This window comes from Amphiprion ocellaris, chromosome 24 (genome assembly GCF_022539595.1).
Source record: "Amphiprion ocellaris isolate individual 3 ecotype Okinawa chromosome 24, ASM2253959v1, whole genome shotgun sequence".
Classification (NCBI taxonomy): Eukaryota; Metazoa; Chordata; class Actinopteri; family Pomacentridae; genus Amphiprion; species Amphiprion ocellaris.
The window spans coordinates 9,383,380-9,406,722 of record NC_072789.1 but is presented as its reverse complement, the minus strand read 5'-3'; the positions used below and the strand labels follow the sequence as shown (position 1 = coordinate 9,406,722).

Below are 23,343 nucleotides of genomic sequence, written 5' to 3'. Positions count from 1 at the left end.
TGTGCCCGACATCTTATCTAGCTCGCTCATGGCCTCGTGGATAGCAGCTTCCAAGTGATTATTCAGTTTCCCTGGTCTGTCAGACAACATTTACATTATTTACAGTTAAAATGATGCAACCAGGCGAGTGTTTTTGCTCTGTGATGCAAAACAACATGTTCTAGGACGCCATTTTTAACCACTAGGTGTCAATACAGCCTTGAACAAACCTCAAAGAAACCAGACAAGGGCTCAACCAACCATCTGAACCACAAAACATGTTGGCGGCATCCAAAAAAACATGTTATCTTTAAAAATAAAACACCAAAATGAAAATCATCATCAGAGCCAGGATCTGGAAAACAAAAACAATCACTGGCTTTTCAACTTTCCGACAAGAACCATTCAAGTGATCATGCAAGAAATTGGGAAAGTTGATCAAATCAAAGCTTAAAAGGTTGATTTTCTGCCAAAAATCACTGTATTCTACATCTCATCTAAAAATTCACAAAAAAATAAACCATTCTCTCTCACAAGATTCTGTAAAAAACAAAAAATTCTGTGTTCCTTTGCACAATTATGAAGTCGTTAGAGACTCAGCTGAAACCAAGTCATATGACAAAAATTCAGGGAATTTCAGCTGAACTGCAGGCAGTGTTCCCACAGAGCAGATAATGGTATATGCAACCAAAGAGAGAGAAGAGAGAAAAAAAAGCTAAGAAACAACAAATACCGTGCATTACCCAATAATACATTTACAACTGCTATTGTTTACTGAAGCAACAATATGGTGGGCGGGTTTACTCACTTCAGGCCTCTTTTGGCGGCTCGGTCGAGTGCCTCCAAATCGTGAGTTAGTGTTTTTAGCTTCTCTGGCTCGACCTGGAAGGAAACGAGACACATTCAGGACTGTTCAGGAACAGACTGAGAATTTCCCGCCAACCACCAGACACTGATGCTGACAGTAGTTTATCAGTTTGTCGTGTCTACCAGTTAATTTGGCAGTTGGGACCTTTTCTACTCTGTAGTTCTGATTTGGCAGGTAAAAGGCTGGATGTGTCTGGAGCATTTTGGAATCCATCTGCCACGATGGCCGGTGGACAGAAAAGCTTGTTTTCTTCCGACTTTTCAGTGTTGCAATAATTTTCCATCTGCAGTTAACTTAGTTACAGTCAAATACAAGTGATTCTATCATCTTGACTTACTGGCAAACCACTCTCTCAAACTGGAGAATAATTTGCTGTAATTCAAGACTTGATCAAACTTTTGGCCTGACAGGCAACAATAGTAACTTTGTTAATTCTACCAGCCACTGAAATCTGCCGTCCCTCTTCAGTGTGAGAAGCTGGCAGCTGAAACGATGACAGGTGGTCACAGACTGCACTGGTTTCTCACCTTGGCCTGCTCCCGCAGCTGCATAGCAGCGCTGTGCACTTGTTCGTCCCCGGCCAGCTTGGCAGGCCAGGGTTGGAAGCCCTTCAGCTGGCCCCAGACCAGCTCTCCCATGTTGAAGGTCCTGGAGCGGTAGTGAAGCAGCTCTGACGACGGAGAGTCCGGCTGCCGTAGGTCCTCCTCGCTGCTCAGGCTCTTTGTGTCCGAGGGGCTGGGCGCCATGCCGTTGAAGTGGCCATTGTAGTGGCTGTAGTCTTTGGCTGTGGCCAAAGGCCCCTCCAGGCTGGTGGAGGAGCTGGGCGACTGGTCGTCCCCCGTCAGGTCCTGCCGCGGAGGGCCCAGGACTTCACCGTAACCCCGGGTGTTGAAGTGGGGTGTGGCGCCATTGATGTGGGCGCAGCGTTCCACCGTCTGCTCCAGACGTTCCTTGTAGTTGGCGGGCGTCCGGCTGCAGTTGTTGAACCGGTATCCGTCGTCCAGAAAGGCCTTGTCGTGGGCCATGGCCAGGCCGTGGTCGTTGGAGCCCTCAGTGGGACACGGCGGGGCAGGAGCCAGGCTGGCGGGTCTCTCCATGCAAGGACTACTCCTCACCTGGGTAGAGCACTCTAGAAACTCCTCGCCCCCCCAGGCGCTGTTGTTACTGTGAGCATCGAAACCTCCGCCATGCTGTGACTCTCCGTCCCACTGACCTCTGGGGGTCCCGCGACCTGGAGAACGGAAGTAGTCGGCCTCGGAGCCGTCCGGAGTGCTCTTCCCTGGATCCATGTTCTTCTGACCCCGACCCAGCCTCACCTGCCTCGGCCTGGCCTGCGGCACCTCCCCCTCCTGGTGCCCGTGCAGGACTGCGCTGACGGCCTGGGGGAGGTTGACGGGCTCCCCGATGGAGGCTGTGAAGGCACTCATGGCGCTGAGGGCAGGCACCGGACTGGCCTGCGTGGTCCCGCTGACGGTGGTGGTGATGGTGACGTGCACGCCCTTGCTGGCGGCGTCCACTACGGCTCTGTAAATGGCATCCACTGACTCTGGACCTCCGCCTTGACCCCTGTCAGAGCCTGGTGTCCCCGCTGGAAGCCCCTCGCCCTGGGGCTGCTGATCCTCCCCAAACTGTGGGTGCGGCAACATCCCCTGCTGTGGACACATAAACAAAATGACGGCATGATGAAAATTTTTTTTTTATGAGACTAAAGGAAATGCTGCAGAGGCCGTACTGTATCTCCACCTGGTAGTTCTGGTAGAGGCAGGCCATGGAGCCAGCGTTGGCGTTGTTGCTGTCTGAGTAGGGGGGGTTGTCAGAGAAGTGCTGCTGTCCCTGGTAGGCCGGGTGGGACGCCACCCCCTGCTGCATGCCCTGGTGGACCTGCTGCTGGTACATCTGACCTCCGCCGGCGTTGACGTGCGGCTGCAGGGCGCCCATACCACAGCCGAGTGATGACGGGTTTCCTGCAAAAAAATCCATCCACATAATATAAGTCAATGCAAAACATCTGCAGCCTAAAAACAAGATAACAGCAGAGAGAAAATAATAAAGGAGGTAAATTTTAACCGTTCTGGCCACATAGAAGAAAATAAAGCTGTCAGTAATGCCTGACAAAACAGACATTGCAGGGAACGGTTCTGTAATTACATCTGAAAATCAATTCAACTGAATAATTTCTCACGTTGAAGAAAAAACATCAAAACAGACATATTATCCATTATGAATCTGGTAAAAAAAAAAATCTTCCAACAGTTGGAATTTGGGGAACTAGTAAAACTCTTAAACAAAAGTCACACGACAAAAATTCAGGGACTGAACTGCAGGTTGTGTTTACATACAGCAGAGAGAAAAAAAATGTATATATGTAGTATAATATCTATAGCATTTAGAGCAACATTTTCTTTCCTAACATCTGTTGACACATTGATGACGCTTTTTTTTGTTTTCAATTACTGCAAAATAAATACTTAAAGAAATTTAGCTTTTCTTGATTTCTTTGTTACGATTTATGGCATTTTAACTGTCATGCTACAAAGAAGACATTCTCTCTACTTCTAGTCAAGGTTGTTCTGTTTCCATAGAGGTGCAGGACTTTATATTGAAGTGAAAAATGAACCCACAGTGAAGGAAAAAAATGTAACAGGAGCAAAAAAATAAAGATGAGAACAGACACTACTGATTACAAAAATGAAGCTACAAGAAGAAAATTAGGTTATTTTCCACAAAAACAGACTATTTGAGCAGATTTTTTGGACAAAAAGTCACAACATGCATTTCAATTCAGGTTTATGTTAGTATTGAACAGCTTGAACAAACTGAAATAAGTTCAGTAAACAATTTACACACAAGTTTTTTTTAAAGGATTTACGTCGCTGTGTGTAAATTTCCCAAACTCTAGTATTCCTCTAATCTGATGCCACTGTTTATTTTTTGGGGACCTGCAATTGAGGCTCTCTGCAGCTCAGTTCAGTGGAATTTAGACTTTTTCAAAACCTGCTGCTGCCAGTTTCTCAGCCGCGACTTTTACAATAAAAGAAAAAGTTGCACATTAACAATCTGTTGCGTCCAAAACTAACAGATGGAGACGCTGCCAGATGCACAGTAGAGCCAGACTTGTTAGCGAAGCGTCCAAGGACAGAGCACGAACAAAATACATCAAGGCCACAGATGTATCAATGAATGAAGAGAAAGCCCGGCAGCAATGTTATGCAGACAAAGCCGAGGCGAATGCGAAATCTCGGAGGCCGAGCGTTGTGTTTTGTGGGTGTGTGAGCGGCCGAGCGGCGACTGGAGCAGCTGGTGCGATGCTACGTCGCTGAAGGGCAGCTGTGTGTGTTCTCCATTTTTTTTTCTCCTCCTCCTCCTCTTTTCTTTCTTCCCCTCTCTCTCCTCTCCGAGAGCCACGACTCGGCCGGCCCCCTCCCCCCGTCCTCCCCACATCCTCCGCTGCTGCTATGATATAGTGACGGCTGTTGCCGGGGGAGGTTGCCATGGGAACCGAGTGATGATTGGTGGTGCTGTCCGCTGCCAGGAAGCTTGTTGGTGGATGAGGGGGGTTACGGGGGTCGGGTGGTGTGATTTTAGCCTGCTGGGGGGATGGGGGTGGCGGTCAGCTGGGTGGCAGGGGGTCTGGGGGGGTTTACAATGAACTTTGGAGTATTTGTTGATGGCAAGAGTGAAGGCGGGGGGTTTCAAAGCTCGCGAGCTGTATAGAAACAGATGGTTGGAGGCTAAAGCTAAGACGCCAACGACGAGGCCACTTTAAAAGAGTTTTTAGCACTCAGAATAACCCAATATGTCATCAGAAGTATGGGAAAGTAAAAAATCTCCATCCCTATCCTCTGAGTGCCTCTGATTTACTCTGAGTGAAGGTTAGTTTCATCACTGCATTCGTCATCTGTGTTTCTTTTTGTATTTTAACCCTCCGAACCCCCAAATCGCCGGCAAGTTTGAAAGGCGTCATCTTCTTTTAGTGTCATCAGATTTCCAGCTTTCTGACATCTTTGAGCTGAACTTAGCCAAATTTAAGCTTAAACTACTTCATCAAAATTTCATCTAACATTTCTCCCAAAATAAACAGCTTCCCAAAAATTCTGGGATCCTCTACACAACAATAAAGCCACGTTCGACTCCGCTGTCAACAACAATCATTCCACAAAAATTCAAGAACCTCTTGGCTGAACTGCAGGCAGTGTTAACACTGGGCAGATAGTCGACAAGTATGCCAACAAATTTACACATTTTATAGTAAAATATCTACAGTATGGAGAGCCGCTATGCTTTTTTCAAGTATTGGCAACACCTGGTGGACATGTCAATTCCAGTTTTTTTAAATATTTGAATAATGAATAACCAAACATATTTCACTTTAGTTTTTTTTCTGTTTTTATGATTCTGTCATTATAACTGCCATACATCCAGAAAACATTTTTGTTTTCTCTGGACTTCATATTGCAGTGAAAAGTTAGCCCACAGTCAACAGAAATGCGACGGAAGCAAAAAATGCACAGAAACTGCTGCTTGGAGTTCCGAGGGTTAAAAATTGGTATTTCCTGTTCTCCTATCTTGACCCTAAGATGCATATGTATGAGCATATTTCTGTTGACTGAAGAAAGGCAGTAACAGCAAATGAACAATAAATGACAGCAAAAACAAAAAAAATGAGAGCACAAGTTTGCACATCAGTGTAAACAAAAAAGACTTGGAAAAAAAGCTTAGCTCTTAATATGTAGGAAATATTGAAAACACAAAATGAATGAGAATGAAAACATCACATGGTCTCTGTGTAATCTCTAAGACTGTACTGACAAGGTCAATTTGTTGTTCAATAGGCCTACATCTGACCAAATTCCTATTGGTCAAACTATCTCCAGTGCTACTTTCATAAGAGGAAAAGTTCTACATCTGCAGTCTTCCAGGATTAATCCATTAATTTTGGCTGCAGGATGAACAAACTACATGTGAGCACGCCCACCTCTTCAAAACTTAATTACGAAGACATATTCAACATTTAACAATGTATCTGTGACAGGACAATATGAGCCAATAATATTGGTCATGTCCAAGTTAAAATGATTTAATGTGCTGCAATAACACAGACTTTATGTATATTTATGAGTCTTTTAGGCTAATATGGCTTATATAAGCTGGTAGAGTCCACTCACTTTGGTTCAATGCAGCTTTATTAATCTCTGTCTGTGAGACCAAAAGTAAGTGTATGATGATTATTAGGGATGGGAATATTTGGGCAACCTCACGATTCGATAACGATTGTGATTCAGGGGCTACGATTCAAATATAAATCAATTTTTGATGCATCTTCATGTATATTTTAGAGTGTCTGGATGGCCATGTCGGTGAAATAGCGTTGGGATGGGATGGTGTATCTGGGCTCCAACGCAGCGGTGCATAGATTACATATAACGTGGCTCTTGTCCAGTTCGCTTCCGCCGTAGACATTGTAGAAGCCGAACTGTTTCCACACATCTACTTTTAAATTAAAAGGAGCTGTTCGGATCTCACGGCAAGGTGAGATCCGAACATCAACCAGTGATGAGATCAAATGAGGGCCGGTGCAGCTTGTGGCACTGTTCACGATTTTTAGTTTTCCATCGTGTCTCTTAAGGCCTTGTCCACTGCAAATAACTGTTAATAAACTGGATTAAATGTCTATTTTTGCGAGCGTACGAAAACTGGAAATGTCAAAATTGTAATTTGAAACAACTTTCTTTTTACCTTTGCTATCCCATTGGTGACAAACATCGTGGCCTACACGAGACCACATGAATTTCAATGACTCGGCTCAGAAGAAATACAGAATAACAGGGCACCTGGTGATAAGAACAGGTGGCCTGCAGCAGACCTTGGTGATATCTCCATTATAAACCATATGAGGACACACGGACGCACAATGAATACATAAACCCAGAGTCCAGTCCCACAGCAGGCAGGAAGGAGGAGGAGGAGGAAAAAAAACATTCAAGATCTAGGTCTTTTCAGTGGTTTTAAAACAATCGCAAACATGAATGTGCGCACTCTCCAATCATACAGTCACACACAAAGTCATTCATATGCACACAAATAAACAGAAGCGCGCGCGCTGTAATGCACATGTAGTAGCAGACACGCACACACACAGTCATTCAAACGCACACACAGGCCTAAACCCTCATCAAAGGCTTCACTCTGGTCTCTATTCAGGGTCTATCGTTACTATAGCGACCAGCTTGCCGGGAGAAGCTCTTTAGAGCGCCCTATCTGGGCTGCTTCCCTTAAAGCGTGATGCAGATCCCATTTCCATCTTCTTACACCATTGACTGATGCTAGCATACAAATAAAACAAAGAGAAACACTGGCTGACTGACAATTAGCCGAGCTTCCAGAGATGAGGGGCCTGCTCATTAGCTCAGAGATGCTGGAGGAGTCTGACTGTCTCGGCTCGGGGCCTATCACCTAAATCCTTTGGTTTTAGTTCACTCATAACCATAGAAACCACATCTTCATCGAGCTTATCACAAGCGAGGGAGGGGGATATAAGCTCATTAACTTCACAGGACATTAACACCATCTTCCAGCCACAGAGAGGTCAGCTGGACTCTGGTTTATATTCCAATATATCACCAAATCAGACTATTTTTTATAAATCAGGCTAAAATGAAACAATTATCCCATCATTTTTGCTAAACTTAATGCTAAGGAATATTATCATATAAGATCTGAGAAGCCCTTACAATCATATTTCTATTTAATCAATATACGTTTGTATAATTAGTCACCATTATGACGGTATTCGCTGTCATTTTCATTTCAGAAAAATAACTGGAACCTATTTAACCCAAATGACACAAATATGGCCTATTAATTCAATATCACCTCTTTAATTAACAAATCGAGGTGAAATAATGCCAAACATTCAGCAGAACATGTGAGATGCTGCGTTAAAAATCAGAAAATGTTTAAACAAAAAATTTAACATTTAATTGAAAATAAGCACATATTTGGCTTTTTACCATACTAAAGTGACAACTTTGATAATTAAATTAACCTTTAATTAACACTGAGCAAATGGGAACATGACTCACATCAGTGTGGCACAATATTGGAAAAAAACTGATAATATTTAATTTCTCTGCGATATATATAGAAAAGATACAGAAATTCACCAGCAAACTTGCTGAATTAACCATTCTCAAATGAATGGGGTGATTATATAGGGAAGTGAATCTGCATTGAAGAGAAAAAATAACTTTAAAATATCTGAAAAAAGACCATTTGGCAAAGGCATCTTGAATAGTTTTTTGCTTCGATGGCATTTAGATCCACATACAGAGCTTTATTGCACTGATTTAAATGGTGTATGGTGGAAAGAACTGCAAAACGCGTTGACCATGAAGAAGCTATGTGGTAATTTGAGTCTTCATGTACTGTGGTTTTAAATGGCTGTGTTTAGATGCACCAATTCTGTTTAGTTAGTTCTGTGCACTGTTTGTATTAGTTTCTGTTACTTGTGGTGGGTGTTGCTTCTGTGTTTGAGTTTGGCTAGGGAGTATAGTTGTTTAGTTTGTGTGAGCTATGTTAGATACTCTGTTAGCCTTCGTTTGTTTTTTTTTGGTTCTTTGATTTGGCAACACCCACCAGCCTTGTTTTGCTTTGTTTGACCACTTTTATGTTCAATTTGCTACTGAGCAATAAATTCCTTTACCTGAACCAAATAACATCTGGTTATTTTGATACATCCAGCTGATCCTAGACGTTGGATCGTAACACCCATCAAGACATCATAATAGTCCTTGCTCACATTTATGATTTTAGGCATTTTGCAGGTATATTTTCTTACTTCTACGTACCCGGATCAGAGACAGCCTGGGTGCAGCTTCCATCGCCACCTCCATGTGGCATCACCATGTTAGTCCGCCCCATACTGTGAAGCTGTGAGGGGTGAGGGCCGGGATGGGACAGTGTTGGGGGGTTAGTGTTAGGGCGGCCCAGCAGCATGCCGTCAGGTCCCACCGGTCCACCGCCTGGCCCCATAGGCCTACAGTTACTCATGGAAGAGGCCTGCATCTGAGCCATCATGTCAGGGAACTGGCCTGGACGAGGGCCCAGGTGGCCCCCAGCGGTGTCCATGTTCTGGCAGTGCTGCATGGTATCTCCCGGACCCCGCAGCCTCTGCTGAACTAGGAGGTTCTGCTGAGGACCACCAGGGACCATGCCTGTGCTGTCGTTGTAGTGCAGCGGCGCAGCTCCTTGAGCACCAGGTCCCGGGCCGGGACTCAGGCCTGGGCGATGGCTGTTGCCAGCCATGTTGTGGGAACTCTGGCAGCTCATGGACTGCAGAAGCTGGGCCATGGACGTGGTTGGGTGAAGGTTTCCAAGTCGGCCCACTTTTCGCAGCTGCTCAGTGGCACTGGGCCCCGGCATGTGGGATCCTCCCATGCCTGGTTTGTTAAGCATGTTGTAGACCATGTTGTTAGTGTTGTCGTGGTTCACAGCGGCGTTGCCCGACGGCTGTTTCCGTTTGCGCATGGGATCCCTCTGCTGGGCCATGAGCTTGTCTCTGAGAGCCGCCCGGCCACTCTGGCCCTCAGGAGTGTTGAGCAGCATGGTGGAGTTTGGCGGGAGCATGGGGTTTAAAGTGCTGTGTCCCTCCATGCCTCGAGGGCCGCTCATAGAGCCAGGGTGCCCGCCACCCCCTCCGTTACCTCCACCACCTGCCCCCATGCTTGACATGCCAACACCACCACCAGCCATGCCAGCAGTGCTGTTGCCAGCAGCGCTGAGTTTGTTTTGATTTGCTAGCTGTGCTTTGGCTGCGGCTGACAGGAGACTGCTGGCGGGGAAGGAAGCGGCATTCTGTTGGTTGAGGATCTGGTTGAGGGGCATCCCCAGGAGTCCTGGGTGGCCCTTCTGGGAAGCGCTGGGGGTTGCCAGAGAAGATGACGACGAGGAGGAAGAGGTGGGTGAGTACATGGGATTGCTGTGCTGCTGGGAACCAATTGAGTTTCCCATCCCAGGCAGCATCTGGGAGTCTTTGTACTGGTGCAGTGGGTCAGCTTTGTTGGTGGAGGGACTGGAGGGCATGGCTGGCCTGGGCGAGCCCATGGCCGACCTGGGGGAACGAGGAGGAACCTTCATGGTACCGCACGGGGCCTGGTGCCCTGAGGGCATTGCAAAGTTCCCGTGGTCAGAGGAGGTGGAGGATGAACGTGAGCGATGAGGGGAGGCCTCCATCCTCCCATGCGCAGGCCCAGTCATATGGACAGGGGAGGTGACGGGGGAGGGAGACATGGAGGAAGCCGGACCACCCTGCTGAGTCCTTTGAACATGGCCGCCATGGCCCACAGGCCCAGGCTTCACTGTGGGTAAAGGTAAGTTGCTTGGCAAGGGAACAATGGCGGGAGGGGGTATGTTTACATTCATCATTGGTACCTGAGAGTGGATGTTAGGCTGGAAGTTGGAAGGGTTTGGGGCATTGGTGGGGGGCTGGCTGACTGGCTTGCTGGGGATGGGGTCCAGGATGCCTAAGGGGTCCTTTTCTGAGGTTAACTGCCTTTTCTGGAGGGCACAGGATGGCGGTATGGATGGAGGGGGCGGTACAGGGTGCACAGGGGGCTGTGTTTTATGGTGAAATGCTGCACGGGGTATATCCATACCAGGGGGAAAGTTCCCCCGTGGCATGTTCATGTTCATGACAGGGCTTTTGGCAGTGGCCGTGGGGGAGAGGGGTGTGCTAGTCCTTCCTGTCATGGCGCAGGATGGCTGGCCTGCAGGGGAGCCATGGAGCATCATACTGGGTGGGGAAAGAGGCGTCCGCGTGTTCCCGTGGATGGAGGCTGAGCCAGGACTGCCGGCTCCAGGAAACCCACAAGGATTGGTCCTTGAAAAGCCCTCAGGGCTGCCCAGAGTGTCTGCACTGGGAGACTGTGAGCCATCTCCATACAGCTTAGCACTGGATGGAGGTGGGCTCAGCATGCCTCCATATCCGGCCCGGTAAGGGGATTTGGGGCCTGGCTCCCCACTGCCCAGTCGCTGAGGCCTGGCGTACCCAGAGTAGAGCTCTGGCTGCTGGGCTCCCCCCATCTCCTGGGGTGGATACAGCCTCTGCTGCTGCTGCTGTCCAGCTGCCATCATCATCTTGAAAGGATTCTTGCAGTCAGGACCAACAGCATTGGGCAGGCTATCGTGGGGTTTAGTCCTTATTGCTCGTTGAGTCGTGGAATGCACGGCGACCACAGATGACGTACCTGCAAGGCAAACATGGCACTTTTGAGTAAAATCTATACCAACAATTTGGACAAAATTTTAGATCGGGCAGGAAAGTAATTCATCTACAGGCCACAGTGGCTACAAAAAATAAAAACTATAACTGTATCAAAAGAAAATACTTTGAACCCCAAGCAGTTGCTTCTGTGCAGTCTAACAAAATGATAATGCCATATATCATTAATGAATAAGGGTTGACTTCCTTTGATTATGCATTTTACAAAAATTGACAGAACTTGGAGATGTTACAGCTACTAAAAAAAACACTTACTCCACATGATGTAGATAATGTACTATTTACATTTTTTATTAGTTTCCATAGTTGTCTCTTCTCTGCTTTGTAGAAACACAGCCTGCAGTTCAGCTGAAAAGTCCCTGAATTTTTGTCACGTGTCTGTTGGTTGCACATAAGTCACTAATGGCTTTGCAGTTGCACTCAGATGCTCAAATATTTTATTATTGTTTTTGACAGAATCTAGTTACTGCAGTTTGTTTTGGCAAATTTTAAGATGTATACAATAAATTAATTTTGATGAAAATCTGTATTTCAAGGTTGGACTTAGTTCATTTCCTCACAAAACCTGAAAGTTACACATCATTAGTTCAAGGACTATTGAAAAGTTTGAAAGTTTGAAAGCTGACAATTCTTTTCAATTAAACTATTTCAGGCTATAAATTGTATAATTGTGGTGATTCTAAAAAAAAAAAAAAAAAAAAATTACATGTTATTTAAATTTGCCAGCAGCTTTTGTGGTATAGAGTTAAATACTGAAACAATAAAAATCTAATTTTTGCATGAATTCTGAAATTATGAGCTTGAAAATCCCAAATCACTTTATACAATGACTTAGAATTTTCTCCTCAACATTCAAGAAACCAATAATATATTGATTTCCATGTAATTTTCACCAACATTTGGCTGTTGCTAGCGCTTCATTCAGCAAAGTTATGTAATAAGTTACTGCAGGTTTACCTTTACATGCTATACACTGTGTCTTGGGGTGCTTTGAAAATGAAACACGATTTTAAAAGTGTAACAGCTGTATCTAAATGAGCTCGTACCTCCCCCTGGACTGGTCAGTGTCAGCGGTGGGTGCGTCTCCATACTCCTGTGCAATGTGGCCACAGCCAGAAGCTTCCTCTTGTGAATGCAGAGTTTGGTGACGTCTTCATCTGCTTTCACGTCCTCCGCTGTCCTCTGCTTGACAGCCGCCCCTGGGTCGAAGTTGAACACCTGAGGAAGAAGATAGAAGCAATTTAAACAGATGTAAAGACACAGCTACCTGTGTAAACATGATGATGGGTTGTTTGGTTTCATTTATTCATTATATCTGAACATGGCAACAATTTCATCACTTCCATAAGTCACAATCTTTCGCTACCTATGAAGATACCTTTATAGATGATCTATTTGATCAAATACAAACAGACAACAGATAGTCGCACCACAGAGAGCAACTAATTTTTCTATTGATTAATTTTTCTCCTAATTTATCAATCAGTAGATTCATCTCAAAGGACAACTGTCCCCCCAAAAAACCAAGACGACAATATTGTTTAAGTTCATTTTAGTTTGACCAGCAGTATGTCAATGTATAAAGCAGCACAGTACAAAATGTAAACAAATGTTGACAAACCATAAAGATAAAAATAAAAAAAGATGCCTCATTATTACCTACAATGTTACAACTAAAATGAAATCTAAGTTTTTGTTAAAATCCTTAGTATGAAAAGCTTCAGTCTGCGTTTTAAACAAATGCAGCATGGACATAGTGTATATTTTACAATCACAAAGCAGCGCTCTGACTTCAAGAGTAGCTTGGAATTTTGTGTAGTAGCTGCTGGTTAACATGATGTTCCAATAGGCTGCATTTCAGTCACTATTTCACACTTGTTCTGTTGTCTGATTGCAAAAACACAAAAATATATAAATGACAACAGTTTCAATGGTAATTTAAAAAATACGTTTCCCTTTTTAACTGACATATATTTGAACAACATCAGCCAATCTATTGACATTAGAGTTTTATACTCCTTAAAATCGGTATTGAAAGTGAGCGAGTGAAGCGCATTTTCGAGATGTTTGATCTTGCTTCGGAGTCCGACAGCATTAGCATAGCATAAGCATGGATATCTCCGTCTTCGGCTTTTGTCTGGCGAAGCGAAACGTGATGTCAGGGTTGGTAGGTCCGCATGATATGGGGGGGGGAATCCGAGTATTTGGATCTCAAATTTAATATTCAGGTACCACCACAACAGCCGAATATTCGGATATTCATGTCCAGCCCTAGCGAAAACCACCTTCTTGTTTTGTGGTAATTTGAATTACTTCCACATTTTAAACCTTTGGGTCTGAGGACATTTAACCAAGTAGGGCTCTGCTGCCACTATCATTTTCCAAAACTATAGCGCTTACTAATGATTTGAGTCCAAAATCACGACGTCATCATGCAAGTACACATTGATACTGAAGAAATACATTATATTGAAGTGAAACACTGATGTCAATTCTTGAGATACTAAGTGGTACACATGAGCTTTGGAACAACTCATTCAAGTGAAAACTGGGATATCCCATGATCATGAATCCAAAGATAACAGTAAGCTTATTATCACGGATTGCAACTAATCAGAGGCCCCCCCTAAGGATGCCGAGGGCCTCGGATAAGGATGGTGTGGTTCAGTTGTTCAGTCACCAGGCTGCTTCCATGCGTCATGTGACAAGCCTTGAATATTATGTAAATCAGTGCAAGATCTACCAGCAAGCTGCATTTTTTTTCCCCATCTCTTGGGGCCGTCTTAACAGCACAGACTGCAATGTATATAGAGAAAGTCACAGACAAATATCAAGACTCTCCTGAGCACCTCAAAGTAATATCCCACATCTTAAGACAGTTAGGAAGAGCAGAAAAAGAACCTGAGTTTACACATTTGTGTCACAGAATGCATCACATATGCGGAGAAATTTCTTCATTTTCTGCCAGCCGAAGACAATTTGAGGGGCTCATAAAGGGATGCAGGGAGGAGAATGTTCTCGGTTTGCTGGGTTTATGTCTGCTTATTAAAAAATAGGAGCAGTAAACATTTTCCCAGACAAGACGAAATCGGCTCGATAATGGTCTGATCCGACAGACATGACAGGAGTGTTGGGGACAAATTTAGCATCAAGAAGGATAATCGGTCAGATTACCCCATGTAATGTGATCCAGTGGATGCCTTGCAACACCCTAACATTTGTAGTTCGGTCCTTCACAGAGATCAGCAAAGCAAAGGTTGAATTTATTTCATACATCCGGAGCATATGGAAGCAGAGGAGCAGATTATGCTGCAGGACTGGTTTCTGAGCTTTCTTCTTCGACTTTTTCCCACCATGAAAAGCGCAATGAACTGCCGTTAATTCGAGTTGACCACATCCACCTCGCTCCGTGAAGGACAAAACTTTTTAAAGCCACCTTTCAAGCCGACAGAGGTGACTTTTTGATGCTCAAAAGACCATTTGAACAAAAAACAAAAGCCTCACTTTAACAACAGCCTGTCAGATGTGGTTTTCACCTTCGTTTGACTGCTGTGACACCGCTCGCTTCTTCCTCACAGACATGCTTATTCCTCCCTCAGTCCCTTTCCCCTCCTTCCCAGCTCCGGTCACAAATGCCAGATACGTAACATGTCCTATCTCGAGGCCGAGACGTGTCAAGAGTTGATTGTCTGCTCTGAATTAAAATATCACGTAGTCTGAAGAGGCGTTTAGCAAACACTCATTCTCAGTGGCTGGCAGCAAGCGCAAACTTTACAAGGCTGCGTCCTGAAAGTCGATGAGTCGAATCATTTGTTGGAGACCCCTCAGTTGACTGAGATTCTTCAACAGTTAGAAGCTCGAAAAAATGCACAGAGATAGGATTTCACTGAGAAACTATAAAGTTGCATAATCTCGGGCCTTTTAAAACAAAATTCAACTCAGTGCAAACTAACGCACACATCCGTGGAGGTAGAACTGTTCTTAATTGATTAATCAAGTTCGTAAGTCAACCTATTAAAAATATATGAATGGATGAGGCAGAAAAAGAGCAACATGCATGTCAGAAAATGTTTAGCAGATTTGCTGTAGTACTGGGTTGCACCACCAGGTGGAGCCCCTTGCTCTTTAATGCGATAAACTTCCAGGCATTGACCAACCACAATGGTTCTTCAACGAATGCATCTCACTGCTGTCTAACTGTGGCGTTGGTGAATTCTGCAGCATTAAAGTTGCTAAAAGCTAAAAAGACAGCCGTTGGGTTGAACTAGCCACCTGAGGTGCGTGCTAATGCTGCGCTAGGACTTTGAAATGCTGAACGGGCCAGGAGCTGAGCGTCCGTCAGTTGCAATGCTGCCAGCGTTCAGCAGCAGCGAGAGTCTGATTAAATGCTTCCAACAGCATTAAAGTGATGAAGTGTATTGGCAGAATTCTACCTTCGTATAAATCCATTTTAGAGGTGGCAGTAAATACTGACAGATTATTTAACAGAGTGTTTCAGCAGGTGTTTCCAGCAGCTGGATTAAGTCACTCCATCATGTAGATCAGTTAATAGCATTACTCCTATACTAAACCGCTGTAAAGGTATTAATAAAGTTGCAGGTTAGTTGATGTGGAAGACTGTAGCTTGTTTGCTGTGTTCAGTACTTTGGATTTTGTCAGGCCAATCGCTAAACAGCAATTTAAACTGGTCTTCCAATTACTAACCAACCAGTTAGTACCAGTCATATCAGGACACAGAAAAACATCCATAATACTTCATTAATTTCAATGATTGATTGTTATCATAGCTTTGTTGCCAGTTCTTCACCAGTCAAAGCATTATGTGATAGTGGCAAAGACAAAACCACTGTTGGAAAAAAGCTCATATTTAATATCAGCTAAAGTTTGCAAGAAGTCACGTGACAGACTTTGAAGAAGAAAAAAGTTTTTTGATCTGATGCGTCCAGAATTAAGCGTTTTGGACATCAGACTAGACGCCAGGGACACCAAACGCTGCACATCATCACAAATACACAATCCCACTGTGAAGCATGGTGGAGAAAGCATCATGATGTGGGGACGATTCTTGGCAGTAGGCCTTGAAAGTCTTGTAAAGTTAGAAGATAAAATGAATGGAACAAAGTATAAAGACATCCAGGGGGCCAATCTGATGCAGTCTGCAAGAGAACTGAGCCTTGGGAGAATTTTGTTTTTCCTGCAAAATCATATGATTAAATCTACACAGAAACGGTTTAAAGATGGCAGAGGTTCATCATCATTCACCATTCTTCTGCAATCATTTATTGTACCTGTTATATGTTTGATTAATTGACACTTTGTTTTCACTTTGACATGAAATAAATTTTTTTTTTTTTGGTAAATTTTTGTGGAAAAAAAAGCCAAATTATATTGACTGGATTCAATGCTGAAAAGCAAAAGAAGGGGAAAACTTCCAAGAGGGGTGAATACATTATTTAGGTATTGTATATAAGAGATGGACGACACCGCCAGGCCTGGAAAGTGAAGCCCACATGAAAGCACCTTAAACATGAAATGATCCTTCTAACAGCCAGCAGGAGGCTGTCTGTATCGGGGATAAATTGAGACTACTTCTCACTACCTTAGCAAACGTCGTCTGAATTAGTTTATGGTCTCTTTTTAAAGACAGCATGCTCCTCACTTTATAAATTATGGACCCATTTAGAGCAAAATACAAGATAAAGTAGGGTATGTTTTAGGGCAGGGCTACCTTGTAATTTTCAGGTTGCTATCAAATGGGCATGACGAGAGTTCTTGTTACATCCAGTTTCAAAAGCCTAAGATGGTGACGTCCAATTTCCAGACTGTACTCCACAAACCACTGGGTGGCTACGTCCACCTTTTATACACCGTCTATTGTTGAGAGCAGCTGTAGAGGCTCTGCCCGACCACTACGCTTTAAACAAAACTGAAACAAAGCATTACCTTGTGGAGGATGAGCGGGCACTCCAGGCCACATTTGCAGGTTCCATCTGTCAGCAGGTAGGTCTTCACCTGCTCCAAGCTGGACAGCACCGAGCCACTGGGACTGCACACATAAAACAACAACGACATGAAGCTGGCGACGCCTCACAGCACATATTTTGCTTTTGTACACACACACTGCAGCACTTTTGACACGGATGTTCAAATCGAATTCAGTATTTTTAGACAGAAGCCCCTGAAAACTGATAATCCCTATCATTAAACTGAGCATTTTACGGCTCCGTTCTCCCACCGCAGCTTCATGCCTGACTCAGAAGAAGAAAAGAAATCGTTGCACCCTGAAATGCTCCACTGACAGACATACACATGACTTTTTTTTTTTTAGGTAGGTTAGCAGCTCCTTCAGGCAGCGTTTGCAGACTCGTAACCATGAAATCAAACAGTAAAATCCTCCCACTCTACGATGCTGCACCACGGAGGAATTCTTTAAATCACAGTCCATATGTATTAAAACAGTCATTTTAAACATTTCCAGACCAAATGAAGGAGGTGCATGTGCATTACAGGAATATTTCTTGAAGGTAAAATGAGGATAACATTAGGAGGTCATAGCTGCAAAGATATAATAAATAACAGGAGGCTTTGTGTGCGAGAAATCTAGAAAAATAGCTCCAGTGAATGAAGAACAGTATGTTCCACTGGTAGTTGCTATCAAACATATACACTGGTTCGCTGACAAAAACACCCAGCAACTGAATCATCAATCGCAGCGACTGCGAGGATTGCACGTCCCCGAAGCAAATGCACACTTTAAATGTAAAAGAACATTAGCAAATACAAGTGTGCAGTGACAGTATCAGGCCACGGTCACAGAAGTAGACAGGATTCTTTCCAACACCCAAAATAAACCTGACACCAGCCGACTGCTTTAGTTCATTGTGGCTGGTAAATACAAGGGAGGACTTCCAGCCTACATGGCACAGTGACTGGGAGAAGAACCGGCTAGAGTGGGTTTTTAGTTTTTGGTTAAATCTGCCATCCACATCCAAAAATTTACCAGAATTTGTTGCCGTCTGAGCAAACATGTGGGTTGCAGTTTACCTGGGTCGGCGGATTCCTTATTGCAGTGTTACCAGCAGCCTCCCAAAGCACAATATGTTCAAGAGATTTTTATTTTTGCTTTGTTTTTTAGAGCGAATAGATGTCAAACGCGCTGCAGCTTCACTCGAGCGGTTGAGCCATGACTCAACACAGCACGCAACATCATCAGAAAGTCACCATGTTTCTGCTGGTCTCCTGCAGAGTCAATCAATTAGAAAAACTCGAACCGTGTGACGACAGTAAACAAACCTGATGGGCACTCTTTGATTCTGAGCAAACGACACCAAAATCTGACAAAACAAACAAAAAAATTAATTATTCTTTACTTCTGGATGTAAACGTTAATATATTTACGGCATTGCTGCTACCAACAGTTAACTGACCAAAAAAAGGAAATATTTGGTTGAGCAGAGAGTAGACAAGTCTGGAAACAAATTAAAAATGTAAATAGTCAAATATCTATAATATAGTTACCACTTCTTTTTCCTGTAGGCCCTTGATAATTGAAAAATTTTGCATAAAATTGTGATATTTTAATCAAAATCACCTCAGTCTTATTTAAAGAAAAATCAAAAAATATACAGACTCATTACTTAAATTGTGTAAAAAAAAAAACAAAAAAACAAAAAAAAAAAACCATTCTGTGCTCGATGTGAAAGTGAGTCAACGGTTACGTAAGAAAACATTTTTTTAAAAAAGGAAGCATTCGGTTGAACTGCTGGCTGTGTGTACAAGCAGTAAAATATCTATAACGTGCAGGGTTAACACTTCTTTTCCAGTGTTTGAAGCACCTGTGGGCATACGGAAAATGTTGATTTTAGTTTCTTTCAATTTCGGAGAAACAATTAGACAAAGAAATTGAATTTTCTGATAGATATTTCAGAGTTCTCTCTACTTCTTCATGGTTGTTCTGTTTGCATAGATGTGCAGGACTTTATATTGCAGTGAAAAATGGGCCACAGTGAGGTTTCAGGTGGCTGAAAGAACTTTAAATTTATGTAGTTTCTGATGCTGTGAGACCTCTGTGGATTTGTATGTTTCTTACCTTATGTACACGACCCCGCCGCCGTGCTCCGCCTTCCGCTGCCAGCCAATGGGGACCTGGACAGGGACGGCCTGCCTCTCATCTCCCGCCTCGCAGTCCTTTCCGCCATTCATTGCTCCACCGGTTTTACGCTCGACGCCTCAGAGGTATATCTATCAGACATCAACCAGTGTCGTCGCAACGCACGTCATGTTCGTCTTCCAAAGCCGTGGTGGAGGTGGAGGTGGGCGTGTCGAGGAGGCGGGTCGGGGATTCAACGTGGGAGTGTGCTCTCGGGTGGAGCCGGTGGGCGGGTAAGGGTGAGGGCGAGCTCACGGCAGACCCCCTACCCTTTGAGCTGCTTCATGGCTACAGCGCTGAATGGCACGCAGACTTCCATTACTGCATCTTGTCATTCAGAGCCATCCGACTCGGGAAGATGCTGGACGTAAAAGGTGAGGATCAGGAACGAGCTGTGCTTTCAGGGGGGAAAGTCCTCTATTATTAATCTTTTACCATTCGCCCAGGATACAATCCCTCAGTCAGACATGTGGAGCATGTTCAACATATTGGTTCCCAAACGCAGTTGGGTAGTGGTATTCCCATGGTTCCTGAGAGGGCAGAGCAGAAAAGACACGAGTTAATGGTCAGAGCAATCCATTTTCTTTGCACAAGATTTCCTCTGCTGTGGGAATGAAAGACAGAAAGGGGCACGAAAAGCCTCTTCAAGTCTTGACAGCAGAGTTTTCATTTAAAACCAATTATTTTCCAATTTTTAAATATTTTCCCGCAACGCACGAGATGACAGTCGAGTAAAAGGTCATTTGAAAAAGCTCATTATGTTTGAAATAAAACAGCCGTTAAAGTCCACTGAACAGGTGTGCCGGGAAAAATGGTTTTAAGCTCTACTGCAGCAGGCATGATGACTTTATATATTTTACCTTTAATATTATATCTGGTTTTGCCTTGATTTAACATATTCTACAATTTTTTTTGTAACATTTGTAACATAAATAATCAAAACAATTCGACTTTCAATTTTCATTGTTTTCGGATTTGTGGCATTATAAATCTGCTATGCAGCATGTAAGACAATTTTTAGTTCTCTCTCCTTATAGCATTGGTTGTTCTGCTTCTATAGAGGTGGAGGACTTTATATCGCAAAAAATGAGCCAACAGTGAGGAAAAAATGTGGGAGAAGCAATAAATACCTTGTTTAGTCTGCAGTGCAATTGCTGTCAATGTCAACTGCTGTGAGAAAAGTCTAACGCAACAGATTACAGATAATTTATCATATCCTATATATGTAACAGTTTTTCCTTTTAATTCTTCTAATTTAAAATTTTGATGTTCGAACTGGGAGGTAAAGAAATGTACCATCAAAATACGCCTCTATGCAAAGACAACAAGAAAGTCCATTTATTTTCTGCAGTATATTGGCAGTTGTCGGCGCTCTCTCTCAGAAAGTGAACCTCAAATACTAGTAGAAGCCCATCAAAGCTGGTAAATCACGGCTGAATTCGGTGTGTGAGTGATGGAGCTCCATGCAAAGCCTCCTCTCAGCCGCTGGTGCTGCTGACTCATAACTGCCCTCTGAGCTGCCGAGACCAAACCCAGTGACACCACCACAGAGGAAGAGACCGTGGCATAGTAAAAGAAAAAAAAAAGCAGGGGGGGGGGGGGGGGGGGGGCAGCAGTTAAACGTATGCTGTTTATCTGGAAATACACAGCAGCAGCAGCAGGAGAGGTGCGTGGCATCCCATCAGACGAACCACCACATCATTACAATGCAATTTCCCACAATTCCATGTTTGGAAAAGACAAGAGGTAACAGAGAGGACATAATTTCTATTGTTGTGAGGGGAAAATTAATTATTTTGCCAACAAGTGCTTAGTGCAGTGATGCAGTTTGACGAGCGTCTCTGGCCGTGACGAATGTTTCTATTTTGTAATTTTCTTTATTATTCGCCTGCATCAGGAAGAGTCTGAAGTACTGAATGGACTTGGAACAGACGACGTTTTGATTAAAGATTATACAGGTGACTCGGTCAATCTTTGGTGAAACAATACAACCCGGAATGTGCTACCTTGCTAAGAGAGCATGAATTTAAATCTCAACTTTAAGCATTTTGCTGAGGCCATTTCCTGACTGCAAACATGCCCAGTTTAAGTAACGTACTAACCTTTTACTGCAGCCTGATCTTTTTTAAGGTTATGTTTAAGAAAATAACAGACAGATAATGGAAAATCCCAGTAAAATCAAATATTACCGCAAGTAAAACAGCTTACAGTGGATTTTTTCTACGATAGACATCCAAGATGAAGCTGGGCGAGTTAAAAGTGTATTTTTTTCATGTTTTGGAGCCTTTGCATGTAGCTAGCTGACACACATCTCTTCAAACATATAACTACACGTCACGGCTGCAGCGGCGGCGGCTATAGAAGGATACAAATACAGTGATTCATCAGCTTCGGCTGTTTGCATTTTCTTCTGCAAGCTGTTTATGCAAGTGGAGATCATGAAGACGACGTGAAGGAAGCTGCAGAAACCCTCACGGCAGCAAATAATGCAAAGCTACCTGGATGCAACCCTGGTTATGTAAACACCAGTGAATGGAACGGTGTCCCAGTTAGGAAAGGGAGTAGAATTGAAGCACAATACAGCCACATTACAAACATCCTACCAGCTATTTGTGATCGAATATGAACACAAGAATAGCACTCAGAGAGGGCAGTACTCCGCTAAGGCTGCTCATTCCCCCATATGGCATGTGGCAGAAATGCAGAATTTGTTTATTAGTTATTAATGATCAGAAATGACGGCAACACAGAATGTGTCCATTTAATATAGATGTACCCACAAACAAAATGACCTTGCGCTGAGCACAGGTGTGTGTTATGCATGTGTACGTTATGTGCAGATACCCAATCATGTAACCTAAATATGTAGCGGGCGCCATTTCATGGCAAATAAAGACAATAAAATCAGCTTTTTCATGACATTACGACATTTTTTTCAAATAAAATGCGCTGAAAATGTGAGAAGGATTTGAAATTAAAGAGTGTGTTTTTTCCTGCAAAGAGAGATTTTTGCAACCTCCTAAAGATGTTATAGCTTGTACAAGTAATAATTAGTGAGAATAAAAATAGCAGATCTATCTTTTTTAACACTTTTGCAAAACTTTATTTGAGCATAGGGGGCATTTTCTTTATAAAATGGTCAAAAATAAGTTGAAAGGGCACAGATTTTTGTCTGATAATGTAACAGACTTGTTGCTTATACTGTACATGGACCAATCACGCTTGTATCCTATGGTGATTAACTTGCACACAACAGACTAACAGCAAATCCAAATTTACAGTGTAGCACAAAAAACTAGATCAGACATTTCACTGTTACAAAAAGACAGGATGAATTATGTATGAGTTCAATTTTGTGGCATAAGAGCGAAAAGAGGCAGCAGTTAAATGCAATTTTTCCAGCATTTTGAGGCCTGAGATGATGTTTTTTGGGATTTTGGTGAACCTTTATTAATTCCCTGATCACATTGGTGATTGATCAAGCTGCATTAAAAAGAAAAAGAAGGATTTTGCACAGAATTTGGCTCCTATTTTAAATCGAGCCTCCTGCACTCATTTTGGCCTCTGTTTGTACTTTAGTCGATTCTCTATCACTAATACAAGCAGCATTAAGACAGAAACGCCCTTAATAAGTGATAACGTCACCACAGTCACTAATGTCCATGACTGGATAGAAAAAGCATAAGGTGCCATCTGTCTGAAAAGGTTGAAGTTGAAAAGTCAGCGGCAGCTAACATTTTCCTCACGTACCATCAAGGAAAAGATGCAGCACCGTTGGAGACATATTTTAGAGGCTAAGAACAAGTTTTGGCACAAAACTGCCTCGCATGTGATGGGAATTCAACACAGTCTGGACTGGATCCAGCTGCAAACTTCATACAAGCAGTCGGGAACACGGAGAGGGAAATGCAGAAAAAGGGGGTTCAAATACTAATAGATGTGCAGCAAAGCAAAGAAAAAAACGCTTTTAGATAAGAAATCCCATAAAAATGACAGCAAAAGTACAGCCAAAGATCTCTGAGTAGTGAATTTGTGGTCCATTAAGGACGGCAGTTTATGTAAATGAAA

General features: G+C 43.4%; 1 protein-coding gene across 3 annotated transcripts in view; it reads right to left on the bottom strand.

Moving 5' to 3' along the window:
- The window catches only part of LOC111564006 (methyl-CpG-binding domain protein 5), a 31,353-nt gene that overhangs the window by 4,860 nt on the left and 3,150 nt on the right, over nt 1-23,343 (bottom strand). For all 3 annotated transcript variants that reach the window (XM_023263327.3, XM_055008481.1, XM_035944973.2), the window contains exons 2-9: nt 19,216-19,805; nt 17,070-17,172; nt 12,173-12,344; nt 8,695-11,091; nt 2,591-2,811; nt 1,375-2,499; nt 788-861; nt 1-76 (exon numbers count right to left, since the gene is read on the bottom strand). In XM_023263327.3, the coding sequence (XP_023119095.1) occupies nt 1-76; nt 788-861; nt 1,375-2,499; nt 2,591-2,811; nt 8,695-11,091; nt 12,173-12,344; nt 17,070-17,172; nt 19,216-19,328 (4,281 nt within the window). In that variant the 5' untranslated portion in view covers nt 19,329-19,805. The remainder of the gene's footprint in view (nt 77-787; nt 862-1,374; nt 2,500-2,590; nt 2,812-8,694; nt 11,092-12,172; nt 12,345-17,069; nt 17,173-19,215; nt 19,806-23,343) is intronic.